This window comes from Saccostrea echinata, unplaced genomic scaffold, assembly GCF_033153115.1.
Source record: "Saccostrea echinata isolate AGI-Se365-2 ecotype Australia unplaced genomic scaffold, CSIRO_AGI_Sech_v1 ptg000009l, whole genome shotgun sequence".
NCBI classification, from domain to species: Eukaryota; Metazoa; Mollusca; class Bivalvia; order Ostreida; family Ostreidae; genus Saccostrea; species Saccostrea echinata.
Genome location: NW_026889758.1, coordinates 27,356,527 through 27,371,462, shown reverse-complemented (window position 1 = coordinate 27,371,462; position 14,936 = coordinate 27,356,527). Strand labels below are relative to the sequence as shown.

The 14,936-nt window shown below is 34.0% G+C and overlaps 1 protein-coding gene across 2 annotated transcripts in view; it reads left to right on the top strand.

Moving 5' to 3' along the window:
* LOC133182135 (son of sevenless homolog 2-like) overlaps positions 1–10,992 on the top strand; it is a 32,502-nt gene extending 21,510 nt beyond the window's left edge. For both annotated transcript variants that reach the window (XM_061316862.1, XM_061316863.1), the window contains 5 exons: positions 1,329–1,440; positions 2,499–2,668; positions 4,016–4,132; positions 8,364–8,586; positions 8,962–10,992. In XM_061316862.1, coding sequence (XP_061172846.1) covers positions 1,329–1,440; positions 2,499–2,668; positions 4,016–4,132; positions 8,364–8,586; positions 8,962–9,326 — 987 coding nt within the window. In that variant the 3' untranslated portion in view covers positions 9,327–10,992. The remainder of the gene's footprint in view (positions 1–1,328; positions 1,441–2,498; positions 2,669–4,015; positions 4,133–8,363; positions 8,587–8,961) is intronic.
* The last annotated feature ends 3,944 nt before the right edge of the window (positions 10,993–14,936 follow it).

Below are 14,936 nucleotides of genomic sequence, written 5' to 3'. Positions count from 1 at the left end.
CGTACAGTATGTCTCATTCTATGGAAAGTCATCTTTAACTCAGTCAATGCTTACATAAATAAATAGGTTATTTTTTTGGGGGGGGGGGGGGATTACAAAATAGATCACTGACTCGTACATGTATATATATGCAAATATATAATGGAAGGAAAAAGAAATGCATACTTACTAAATATATAAGGTTAGCATTTATTACTTTGTGACACAATTATAGCCAAACACAATTTTTTGTAATATTTCATTCATAACTGTCATAAATCAAGGCATAATATTGAATCAAATGACATTTAAGCACTACAATTGTTGGCTGTAGGGAGAAGGAGTCTGAATTTAAAATTCAATTTTTTGAAAGTTAATAGTGTGTATGTCTCATTGTTTACAGCAGCTGGTACAATTTTGAGCATGGAATTGATCTGATGGATGATTCTTTGATTAGTTATAAGATTTTACTCCTCCATAAGAGTTTGCCTCAGCTTGTTGGTGATGTTTGAAATCAGATTTGGAAGTCAAGTTTGTTACCCATTTCATTCCATAATTGCTTTACTAGAGACAATTTGGGACTAAATGGTGACCTCATTGTTGGCCTCAAGGAAATCTTGGCATTCCCTAGGAAAGTGCATTCTTTTCATGGGCACATTTGTTTCTAAAAGGATGGCCTGAGAGTTTTGAGGCCTGCCTTTGTGAGACTTTTGCACACAGTTTTCTCTTTGTGTCATTGTGGTGTCCAGGAATGTTACTAGCAGTTTCACTTGCAGTTTGAAATCTATTTCGTTCACTTGATAGATTAAATGGATCTCTCTGACTGGAAGTCCTGTTGTCCCATGAAGACAGTTCTTGTTGTGATACAATGGACTGGGATACATGTAATTGCTTAGGAATTTCATTCTGATGGTTTCTTTGCATTAGCAAGGCAATAATCAGATCTCTTAGAGTTTCCGTAAGGCATGTCATCTTTTAGGGTCAAAATTGTTCAAATTCTCACAGTACATTTAAAAAAAAAATCATTGAAAGATTGCAAAAATGGTTTGACTTACCCAAAATTCCAGTAACAAGTTCTTTCAAACTCAAACTCAAAGGCAAACTACTTGCGATCACAACGAACACGCCAGAGTCATGGTTGAGTGATTTTCTATCACATATCCTTTCTGGGAATTATTTAAAGCCCATATAAATTAAAGAGTTAAACTAGTTTAACCATAATTAGATGCAGTTGTAGTAGATCAATAAAAAATAAGTGATTCTTTTTCTTCTCAGTATAGTTAAGTCATTGCTTCAATATCTTGATTCATTTTATAGACTACAAAAATGCAATTTCTTTCAAATTGTAGAAAGTAAGTTACAGAAAGCAGTTTGAAGATGCCAAAGAGCTTAATGCAGATCATTTTAAGAAATACATAGAAAAACTGCGATCTATAAATCCCCCATGTGTTCCATTTCTCGGTAAGAGAAGACATTTTTTGGTAATTGATAAGGTTTTTAGCTCACCTGAGCTGAAAGCTCAAGTGAGCTTTTCTGATCACCCGTTGTCCGTCGTCCGTCCGTCTGTAAACTTTTCACATTTTCAACTTCTTCTCAAGAACCACTGGGCCAATTTTAACCAAACTTGGTACAAAGTATCCTTGGGGGAAGGGGAGTTTAAATTGTTAAAATAAAGGGCCAAGTCTCCTTACAAGGGGAGATAATCAAGAAAAGACAAAAATAGGGTGGGGTCATAAAAAAATCTTCTTCTCAAGAACCACTGGGCCAGAAAAGCTGAAACTTATGTGGAAGTATCCTAGGATAGTGTAGATTCTAAATTGTTGAAATCATGACCCCTGGGGGTAGGGCGGGGCCACAATAGGGAATCAAGTTTTACATTAAAATATATAGGAAAAATCTATAAAAATCTTCTTCTGAAGAACCACTGGGCCAGAAAAGCTGAAACTTATGTGGAAGCATCCTGGGGTAGTGTAGATTCTAAATTGTTCAAATCATGACTCCCAGGGGTAGGGCGGGGCCACAATAGGGAATCCAAGTTTTACATTGAAATATATAGGAAAATCTTTAAAAATCTTCTTCTCAAGAACCACTGAGCCAGAAAAGCTGAAACATATGTGGAAGCATCCTGGGGTAGTGTAGATTTGAAATTGTTCAAATCATGACTCCCGGGGGTAGGGCGGGGCCACAATAGGAAATACAAGTTTTACATTGAAATATATAGGAAAATTCTTTGAAAATCTTCTTCTCAAGAACCACTGGACCAGAAAAAGTGAAACCTATGTTTAAGCATCCTGGGGTAGTGTAGATTCTAAATTGTTCAAATCATGGCCCCTGGGGGTAGGGCTGGGCCACAATAGGTATTACAAGGGGGAAGTCTGGTAATGAACAGCATGGCATAAGTTACTCAGGTGAGCGATGTGACCCATGGGCCTCTTGTTAAAATTTATTTTCACTTGCATACATTTATCTATACATCATCATACTGAAAGTTGATGCATGTTTTGCTCTTTCATTTACAGGTATGTATTTAACAAACATTTTATTAACGGAGGAGGGCAATCCAGATTTTCTGCAAAACAGACCAGACATTATAAATTTTAGTAAGCGGCGGAAAGTGGCTGAAATCACTGGAGAGATTCAGCAGTATCAGAATCAACCCTACTGTCTGACGGTAGAACAGGACATAAGGGTAAGGAATGGTAGAAATTAGGGTTGTCATCTGACCGTAGAAATGGTAGAAATTAGGGTTATCATCAGACTGTAGAAATGGTAGAAATTAGGATTGTCATCTGACTGTAGAAATGGTAGAATTTAGGGTTGTCATCAGACTGTAGAAATGGTAAAAATTAGGGTTGTCATCAGACTGTAGAAATAGTAGAAATTAGGGTTATCATCAGGCCGTAGAAATGGTAGAAATTGGGTTGTCATCTGATCGTAGAAATTGTAGAAATTAGGGTTGTCAGCTGACTGTAGAAATGGTAGAAATAAGGGTTGTCATCAGACCGTAGAAATGGTAGAATTTAGGGTTGTCAGCTGACTGTAGAAATGGTAGAAATAAGGGTTGTCATCAGACCTTAGAAATGGTAGAAATTAGGGTTGTCAGCTGACTGTAGAAATGGTAGAAATAAGGGTTGTCAGCTGACTGTAGAAATGGTAGAAATTAGGGATGTCATTAAACCGTAGAAGTGGTAGAAATTAGGGTTGTCAGCTGACTGTAGAAATGGTAGAAATTAGGGTTGTCATCAGACCATAAAAATGGTAGAAATTAGGGTTGTCAGCTGACTGTAGAAATTAGGGTTGTCATCTGATCGTAGAAATGGTAGAAATTAGGGTTGTCAGCTGACTGTAGAAACGGTAGAAATAAGGGTTGTCATCAGATCGTAGAAATTAGGGTTGTCAGCTGACTGTAGAAATGGTAGAAATAAGGGTTGTCATCTGATCGTAGAAATGGTAGAAATTGGGTTGTCAGCTGACTGTAGAAATGGTAGAAATAAGGGTTGTCATCAGACCGTAGAAATTGTAGAAATAAGGGTTGTCAGCTGACTATAGAAAGGTTGGAAATTAGGGTTGTCATCTGACAGTAAAACAGGACATCAGGATAAGGAATGGTAAAAATAAGGGTTGTCAATGACAAAGCAGTTACTCAAGTATCAAACACTAGAATCAGTATTTGAGTACTGGTACTTGAAAAAATCTAAACCATGCAGTATTATTATTTGTGAAGCAAATTCCTATTCCCACTTTTGAAATCAGGAACAATTACTCCATACTTCTACATTGTGATTTGGAGCAAAATTTCTCTACCATATGTTCCAAACGGACTTAAATGGATACTAGGATTAAGAAATTTATTATGATCTTAAAATTAGTTTTGATATGAACAGAACTCAGAAAAAAAAATGGATTCCTAGTAATTATCTGTCTTGTAGCCTTTTACTGAACTATACAATTTGCATGACCAAGGTGCATTGTGAAATGATTAGAAATTAAAAATTTTTATCGCATCGCAGAATAACTCATTGCCTCTGTTTTACAGGATTTCTTTGAGAACCTAAATCCACTGGGAAACATGACAGAAAAAGAGTTTAATGATCATTTGTATGCAGGATCATTAAAACTTGAACCTCGAGGGACACTTCGACCTCAGAAATTTGTAAGTAAATGTATTCCAACTCGGATTACTTTGAATACTTTGTTTATTTAAAGTTCCAAGCACTTAATAAAATAGCTTTGAGCAAATTTTTCCTGCATGTACAGTCTGAATAGTTAATTTTTAGCTCACCTCAATGAAGTTGGGGGAGCTTATGTAATATCCTTGGCGTCGGCGTCCCAGGTTAAGGTTTTTGGAGCAGTTTTCTTTTCAAATACTTCTATGGCCTATATTAGTCAGAGATGCATGGAGGATGCTTCTAGTGTGTTTTAATGTACCAGTCAAGGTTTCAGATGCTGCAATTTCAGCTAAAGAATGACCAGGTTAATGTTTTTGGAGCAGGTTAAAGTTTTGGAGCAGTTAAAGTTTTTGGAGCAGGTCTCATTTCAAAGTAACAATAAGCCCTATATTGACCAAACTTGCATGGATGATGCATCTAAGGATGCACACTACTGGACTTGCTTCAGATGCTGGATCTGACCTATATTTTCCGGATGAGTAACCAGGTTAAAGTTTTTGGAGCAGATCTCATTTCCAAGTAACTATAAGCCCTATATTGACCAAACTTGCATGGATGATACATCTAAGGATGCACACTACTGGACTTGCTTCGGATGCTGAATCTGACCTATATCTTATGGATGAGTGACCAGGTTAAAGTTTTTGGAGCAGATGTCATTTCCAAGTATCTATAAACCCTATATTGACCAAACTTGCATGGATGATATATCTAAGGATGCACACTACTGGACTTGCTTCGGATGCTGAATCTGACCTATATTTTCCGGATGAGTAACCAGGTTAAGGTTTTTGGAGCAGATCTCATTTCCAAGTAACTATAAGCCCTATATTGACTAAACTTGCATGGATGATACATCTAAGGATGCACACTACTAGACTTGCTTCGGATGCTGGATCTGACCTAAATTTTACGGATGAGTGACCAGGTTAAAGTTTTTGGAGCAGATCTCATTTCCAAGTAACTATAAGCCCTATATTGACTAAACTTGCATGGATGATACATCTAAGGATGTACACTACTGGACTTGCTTCGGATGCTGGATTTGACTTACATTTTCTGGATGAGTGACCAGGTTAAAGTTTTTGGAGCAGATGTCATTTCCAAGTTACTATAAACCCTATATTGACCAAACTTGCATGGATGATACATCTAAGGATGTACACTACTGGACTTGCTTCGGATGCTGGATCTGACCTATATTTTCCGGATGAGTAACCAGGTTAAGGTTTTTGGAGCAGATCTCATTTCCAAGTAACTATAAGGCCTATCTGAACCAAACTTGCATGGATGATGCATCAAGGGACGAACAATCTCAAAACTTGCTTCGGATGCTGGATTTGACTTACATTTTCTGGATGAGTGACTAGTTTTAAGTTTTCAGATAAGTCTATTCCCAAGTAACTGCAAGCCCTATCAGACCAAATTACATAAATGTTGCATCTAGGGATGCACACTCCTAGATTATTAGTTTAGTGTGGGACTTTGCCTTACTTAAAGACAACATTCGTTGAGGTGAGCTCTGTAATCTCTGATCACCTGTTTTTTTTTTCATTTGTACCTGTAACAAAAAATTTTTTTTTAGCTTACCTGTGCCAAAGGCTCAAGGGTGCCTTTCTGATTGAAGTTTCTCATCTGTCTGTCTGTTATCATTTCACATTATCAACTTCTTCTCCAGAGATCACTCTACCAAATTTAAACTAAACTTATTACAAAGCATCCTTAGGCCACTGGGCCAGAAAAGATGAAACTTGTGTGAAAGCTTCCTGTCGCAGTTTAGATTCAAGTTTGTTCAAATCATGGCCTCTGGGGATAGGGTGGGGCCACAATAAAGGAACAGTTTTATATAAAAATATATAGGGAAAAAATAAGAGTACAACGATAAACCATGTGACGGTATATCGTGGTATATTTTTCCACGGTTCAATTTACGATATGCTCAACTATGTCGCGGTTCAATCGGCCCAGAATTATCTGAATCCTCTGTTTTGTTTCCTTGTTTACTATTTCAAAATTAGGCGGGCTTCCGTGCAAAATATGAGGTCGACGGTAACGCATTAATGGCAGTTAAACTCATCTCCAGCATCATACAGACCTCAGATTTAACACGGTGAAGGACTTTATCTCATTCCTAATGTGATTAAAAGTTATAGATGTTAAGACAAGTGATGAACCCTTTAGATCTAAAAGTATTCTATGGTAATACATGATATATCGTCACACATGTATTTCGATGAAAATTTGCTGTCTTGTTGACTAAAACGTGTTAAAACGAGAAATATGACAAATGGTTTTCTACGTAAATAAAAGGAATAAAAGAATGAATGTCTTCCTTTTTCATTCCAATTTAAAAAGAAGATTATGAGGAAAGGTCCCCATTGTTTCCTGCAAATGTTCGTATTGGTTTAGAATATTGTCACAACTCATAGATCTACTTATCGATCCAATTCAACTTAACAAACTGATTTTAATTATTATTGAAAAAATATGAACATTTGATATAGCCCTGTCAAGTTTTAAAAAAATATGATGACAAACAGAAACTTGAGAAAGACTTCTTAACCTTGTCATGTATAGTGATATGTATCGTATCGTGAACTGAATACCTTGATACGTATTGTATCGTGAGGTTGGTGTATCGTTGCACCCCTAGGAAAAAACTTAAAAATCTGACGAAGAACAGCAGGGCCATGATTAGTGATATTACTATGCAAGCCTCCTGAGATAGATGGATAGATAGATACAAGTTTGTTCAGATCATGGCCCCAGGGGGTTGGATGGGACCAAAATAAAGGATCAAGTATGTAGGAAAATATCTTTAAAAATCTTTTCTCAAGAACAACAAGGCCATGATTAGTGATATGATGTTCTCTTTTGCTCAGTCAACCAAAGATTATTTACTATTTTAACCATATAAATTAAAACATAAACACATATATCATATAGAAGACTTCAATCTTAGCCAGATTTATTAAAACAGATTTGTACAAATACTGTATAAATGTGTCCATTGGTCTCCTTGAAGCCAATTAGCCCTATTGGAAGATCTCAAAAATACCTTAGGTAAGCCCAGAATTATTCACCAAGAAACTGAATATCAAAAACAGAAGAACCAGATCAACTTAAAAACCAAGATACTAAAACACATTTTTTTAAATTTCATTATTATCTTAATTTAAAAAGTCCAAAAACTGATTGGTTGTGGCTAACTAGTAGAATGATATGTAAGCTTAAAACAGATGTTTAAATATCCTTAGACCAAATAACTACCCACCACAAATAGATCATGATTGTGATTTAAATTAATGAAATTACTAAACTGATGTGATATATATAGAAAATTCTGTTAGGATAAATACCGACGGAATAGCCAAATCAACACACACAGCACAGCATGCCGAAGGAACCAGGATCGACATCCAAATATTCCAAACAAATTTTTCTTACTCAATTTACTGTATCCAAAAGAAATTTAATAATATCCTAGCTGCAATAATGTAGCCATATTCAATTTTTTTTTTATCTCATGTTTTTGGGAGAGGAGCCTTCTTCAAAAAAAAAAAAAAAAAAAGTGGAGATGGCTACATTATTGCAGCTAGTAATATCCAAGCATCCTCAAATAGAGTAGATTCATTTTTCTGAAAATAGTGGCCCCAGGGGCTAGGGTAAGGCAACAATAAAGGATGAAAGTTTTATGTGGGAATATGTAAGGAAAAATATTTAAAAATCTTCTTTTCAAGAACAGCAAGGCCAAGACAAGTGGTAATACTATATGCAAGCATCCTGAAATAGTGTAGATTTAGTGTAGATTAAAATTTGTTCATATTATGATTCCAGGGGGTAGGGATATTCCACAATAAAGGATCAAAGTTGTAAAGGGTTAGAAATGGAAAAAAATCTTTTAAGTAACAGCAGAGCTATGATTAGTCATATAAATGTGAACGTATCCTCAGATAGTTTAGACACTCAAGTTTGTACAAGTCTCGGAAATTGGGGTAGGGTGGGGCTTCAATAGAGTATCAAAGTTTTAAATGATCCTCTAAAGAAGCAAGGCTAAGTTGACTCAGGTGAGCATTGTGGCCCATGGGACAATTTGTTTTTCTCCATATACATGTAGATAAAACACAAATCAATCTAATATTTTTAAATGTGTAGCTTGCACAGTACATCTTTCAGCTGGAATAATACTTCATTTACATATTCTTTTTCCTACAGCCAAAAAGGTATGATTATTCCTTGAAGTCTCCAGGTATTAAGCCAAACTCCCTGAGAGCCTCTACAAGGGGTCACTTCTTCCCACTGCTTCCTTCTGGCACAGGCTACAGGATTCTAAATGATACAGAGGAACCAGAACCACAGTCCCCTCTACAAACTTCCCCGCCCTGCTCCCCAACAGATGTGTTTGAGCCTGCCTCTCCCACAAAGCCAGGGAATTCAGGTAATCCAAAGAAACGAGATATAGAAGTTATGGTCACAAAGCCAACATAGTGATGATTTTGATATAATCTTTAAGTGAATTTCCATTTTTTGACTTAAATAACAAAGTTGTAGTGGTCTCTATTGATGCAGGCATTAATATAATAAAGATTTTTCTTTGTTCTGTCTGATATATACATGTACATCATATTTTTTCTGCTGAAATAAAAAAAAAGCTTCATTCAATAGAAGCCTTTATTGTTGAACATCAGATAAATTATTAAATATTTAAAAGGCAAAAAAAAAAAAAAAACAAAAACAAAAAACAAACAAATAAAAAAAAAAACAAAAAAAACAGCCATCCATTTTAACATTTTAATGTTGCATGTACTTTCAGATAAGTCAAATGAACCTAGTCAATTATCTGCGATACCACCCCTTCAGCCCCCTCCAAAGACACATGGGAATCGCAAAAACTTTCAGTCTCCCCCACCTCTTCCTCCTCGCATGAAACCAGGAAGGGAAACTGACCCTCCCATTCCCCCAAGGAATATTCCCCCTCCTGTGCCACCAAGACATGAATCCCAGACAACCCATCATTTTCGACCACCGAGTGCAACATTACCACGATCCAGTCACCGGAGTCCTAGCCAGTCAGAATTCCACCATGTCAATGGAAACAGAGACATTGATGAGGGTATCCCAAAACTACCCCCTAAAACCTACCGGCTGACACATCATACCAGACAAAAGAGCAGCTAGGACAATTACAGTGTTCTTGTTCTCAGCAATACTATTTTTTTGTTGTTCACCAAAGAATGATTTCATAAGAAGTCATTTCAAAGAATTAGAAGTCTGTATGCATGGCTGTGCCTTCTTCATTTTTCGAAAGATGATGGAAAGAAATTATAACACTTGTTCAAAAGGCATTATGTACTATAAAGTACAAAAAAGCACTTGTTTCACAGTTTCTCCATTGCAAACGTGTTAAGAGTTTGAATATTGTTCCAAGAGAGCACATTTCTTCACATAGACTTCAACAAATGTGAAATTCATGGTTCATCAACTGTTCAATTTCTGAAAAGGTTTAGTGGAAGTTCACATTACTGATTCAGAAGTTATTCATTGTAGTGACATTTCAACCTATGGATAATACCATATAAGCTTGCCTTCCAAAGGAAATTCACTTGCTCACTGTAAAATTTGTCACATTAGTAGTGCTCAAAATGGACATAGCTTCTGGAGATTCTTGAAAAAAAAATGTTTTTCTGTTGTGCGTATTTTAAAGAAGGCCATATGAAGATGCTGTTAGAAGGAAAAGAATCTACAGAACAATGATATTATCTTAGATTTTAAGTGCCAATAAAATGTTGATGCCTATCCTGTTGTGAAATGGGAGGTGCTGGATATGTTAGGTATTCACAGATTACTAGAGATGCGGCAAAAGCATGTCAATCGTGATACAGATTCTTAATGTGCTGAGAAAATGACAGTATATATTAATTGATGTTGAACATTGTTGAATTTTGCAATGAATTTGCCAAAGAAAAAAAATCTGTTGTTTTCATTTGTTGCTTAATGAACAGTTTCAAAGAGTCATTCAAATTAAATATACAGTGATGTCTGCATATAAAACAATGAATTTGTTTTATTCATGTTGAATGACTTTTTCATGTGGGAGGAGTGGATACTGATAAGGGGAGGCAACTCTATGCCATAGATCACAACACTGGAATCTTGTCAGTGAAAATACAGGTACATGTCTGCTATCAAAAAAAATCTGAAATTTGTTTACTGTTTTTTTTTTATAGAAATATATTTTAATTTATGAAATTGATAAATGTTTGGAATAAAGTGTAATTTTTTTTTTAAGTTGGAGATTTCTGTTGGAAGATTTGCATTTAGTCCTTGTTTTTATTTGTTTGCTAATAATGTGTACATGTATAATAGTGTAGTTTTTAAAGAATTGATTTATCAAGGAGAGACTGGGCTGTGTGTGTATGCTACTGTTAGGTACATGTACATGTACTTAGTGATCTGGTGTACATGCAAGTCAGACTTATTCTTGTTTGAAAAAAAATATATATTATACATGGAATTCTACAAAGTTCCTTTCTGCAAAAATTCAGTATGTCTTTGTGTATAAGTACTACTGTACATGTATTTGAAATTACATATAGAATGGTGTTGATGCAGAATACAAAGTTGTCTAATTTTTAATATGATGTATGTTTTAGTCTACATGGTCAAGGTTAAATGATGTATTGTCTTCAGTTGTAGATTATTAGAAATTATTCTGATAACTTGTGGATTTTCATCTCTTACAAAGTAATAGTATTGTGATTTATGGCAAAGAAATGACCTGTCCTTCATCAGTATTAAATATGTCCTCTTATTATGGAAATAAACACTTGAAATAAGCTTAAAAGCACCTTTGTTATTTTTGAGATGCAAAACACTTTATTCACACACCATTACTTGTTTGTTTAGCTAATGAATGTAACTGTGACTCTCTAATGAAGCTGTTCTGCAGAATAACAGAGGTCTGAGCTGGTATCCAGTATTTTTGCTCTGCATCTTGTGAGAGCTACAGACTAGGAGAAGATCCTGGTAGAGTGAAAGGCATTGATTTCATTGTTACATGTTCCCTGTGTAAATGTATTCAGGCAAGACATCTAGTGCTGTTACTGTTTTCCCCATTTAAAATTATAAAATATTGATGCTTGATTCTTCAGATACTTTACTGTGTGATGCTGCTTACAGCAATTTGAATGTGCGATTTTGAGATTATCGAACAGATACACCACAGTTTCTCTAGTGTTAGCACCCTCTTTTTCTGAAATTACTCTGGTATCAATGTAGAAATTCTGTCCCACTGCACTATATTTGTTTCTGTTCCTATCACCTGGCCTGATAATCTTGTCTTGGAAAAAGAGAGGAATATTGTTACATGTGGCTTTACATGTAGATATAGCATGTGATCTGAATACGCTGCAAATACTTTAAATTTTGGCTTATTTTATATGAATACAGTCAAACTTAAGATCTCAATCTTAAAATGTTAACTACAGAAATTAACAAATACAAAATTGTTCAGTTTAACCAGAAGTCTCTGTAGCTCTACTGGTTTGTACTTAAATAAAATAATGCTTCTTTAATTGGTATTAGCAGGTTTTCATAATATAGAGCATGTAAATACTAAAACCACAAAAGCAGAAATAATATTTCCCTTTTTCAAAATCAATGTTTATTAGAATTATGCTGAATAATTGACAAACAACTCAAAATTTCATTACTGAAGAAAACGCTAAGGGAACTCAGTTCTACTGAATGAATTCACAGGTCTGGAGTTTATGTGAACACTGTTTTTGAACTGTGAATGGTGATAAGTTTTTTAAATGTAAATCGAGAGTATTTGACCAACACTGCACATGAGGGAGGTAAATCATACACATACAAGTCAAAACTATAGAAATTTCCTCATCAGGGATTTGCAAAATTTATGTATCTCTAATAAAACACTACATGTACTTTTAAATAAATTATATTCCATGAAAAAATAAGATAAAATAAAAGTGATCTACAGTATAGTAAAATAACATCATAATGTAAGGACCACCATCAAAATGTAGAGAAAAAGTTATCCTTATAAAACTTAGAAGTTATTAATATGTATGTAACTATAATCTTTATCAACATATCTTTAAAAAACATTCTGTGAAATAATGTAGTAATCATAAAATGCTTAGTCAGTCTGTGTGTCACATGCACTAAAAATAAATTAATTACTAAGTATAACTATCAAATACACATGTACCTTAACATTGAAGTGATACAAAAATAGAGTAATAAAGATTAACAAGAAAAAATATACAAATATCAATTGCAGACTAACAACCTCCCACGTTTCAGATGTAAATCATACATCGTGGTATTTTCCAAAATTTAGGATACAAAGCACATATCCTTTTTGTTAATGGACCGTTGGATTGTTTTCTGATTCTTGACTTGTGTGATGGTGAAAAAGGTATGGAACACATTGGAGAAAAATTTATTTAAATAAAGAGTAATTTTACAGACTGTCTTCCATTCCTATTTCTATTTTATTTAGACCATAAATACATACATGTAATCCTCATAAAAACCAAAATTAAGTTCATATTTTACAAGCTTTAAGTTGTTATTATTGTTCAATTTTCACGTAGATTCACATGTTGAAATAAAAAAATAAAAATTGTACTTCATGACAGTGCCAATCTTCCATGTATTCCAATACTGTGACACAATGAAACTCTCCAATTTAGAAGTTAAATAAGACATTTTGTTTTAAAAATGGATTATAAATTTAGAAAATAATTTGCCACTTAAAAGTTAGGTCATTGTTAGGTTTATGAATAGCATTTAATGAAAAGTTAGAATTTGGAATAACTTTTCTTACACAATATTATGAGATACCAGTATACAACCTGCTGCAGCAGTTCTCTCAAAATGAAACACTAATACATGTATAATTATAGAAAATTAAGATTTTATATAACAAAAGCAGGCAGTGTACATGTTACATGCTCTCTCTCTCTCTATAATATTCATATATTATGTATATCTATACACTCAAGCTCAATAAAATGGTGCAAATGATGTCGCTGGGGGTTAAGCGTAAAAAAATAATGAAATGTCAAAGAAAATACCTTTTGAATGAATGCATGAATATGTAACCTTTAAGGCAAAAATACAAAAATGAAGTGAACAAATCATATTGAGATATTTTATTTGGCATGTAGTGAATTTTTGAAACGTACGTTACTGTCGCCAACATCGAATAATTACACTTAAATGGCTATTTTTTGTACAAATAACAGTTGAATCTTAAATTAGATAGCATATGTCTTCAAAACATTTATTTGTAAAATGCTTTTAATAAATTATTGAGCATAATCACAAATATATTACCAAACTTTGATTTGATATCCCCATGTCGCCAGAAACAAAATAAAAACGGTCTGTGACATTAAATATAGTATGAGTATTCGGTATTGTATGCCTGTAAGATTGGAATACGTTTTATTTTGAAGGAAACTTCTTGAAAATTAAAAATAAATGGTACAAAGCCTTGTATATGTTACCAATACTTTGAAATTACATTCTATCTTCCTATTTTACATGCGTATGGATAGGCATGAAACATTCGTTGTATTACTTTAATAGATGAAATAGAATGATATCATAGTTAAACATGTGATACTTTTTCTTCTATCCAACAACTGTATTCCATGCTCCAACAATGATTTAACAATGTCTTATTGTTAGCTTACTATTTAAGAGAAAATGATTAAATGAAACAACCGTTACCGAAACATTCGTTACCAAACCTCTTAAAAAAGAATGATTTATGAGTTCAAACATCTTCTGCACATATACGTAGTCAAAAAATTTTGCGCCAGTATTCAAATTTTGACATCCGGAGTACGGTACTGCCTTTATATGATTTTTTTCTAAAGTCTAGACAGTGTTGGTGAGTTTGTTTTCTAGAATGCAATAGCAATGAATCAGATGGAATGAATTAGTATGTAACTTTTAATATTTAAATAACAATCGACAACAACTACGCAACCAGTATCAATCTACACCTGAATGTCCTCTATTAGTCTTGAAAGGTGTTGAAACATTCGTTACCGAAGGTTTGAGTTTCTATTCTGAATCTACATCAGGGTTTTTTGTTTCTCTCTTATAATTTTGATACTGTTAAACTCGCATTTTATGTTAAGTAACGTACATTTCAGCATTTTATTTTAGTTGAACTATGGCATTGACCCAAGCAGAAATACGAAGGAAGTTTCCATTGATGGTCAAATGATTTCAAGCTAAAAGTCATCAGAAAAATTGTTATTTACATTATTTTAGGTTCTGTTAAAACGTCTATACAGACAATTTTACATATATCTCTTATCCGTTTGTACATATAGTACAGTTCAAGGAAAATATGACACGATGATATATATGATGCAGTTCAAATTATGATTTCTTTTGACATTTTCAATACCATGGCACAAGTAGAGCAGAAATTACATCTCATGAATTGGTCCATTTTGTTGGAATTAATCTTAAAAACAGTAAATATTACTTCTCATGAAACATTCGTTACATACGAACGTTGTTGCATTTGAAAGTGTAAATAAGAACAAGATCACAATTCATGAACAACGTTTTATTTAACGTTTCTATAAATGGATCCTCTTTTCATTTAGAACCCCCATTTGCGCTGGGCAGTTTTGATTTTTCTTGAAGCATATTTGAAATATAAAATTTTAGAGATATGTCAAATTCATTTGAAGAAAAAAATATAATACGATAATTTGATTGCATCAATTCATT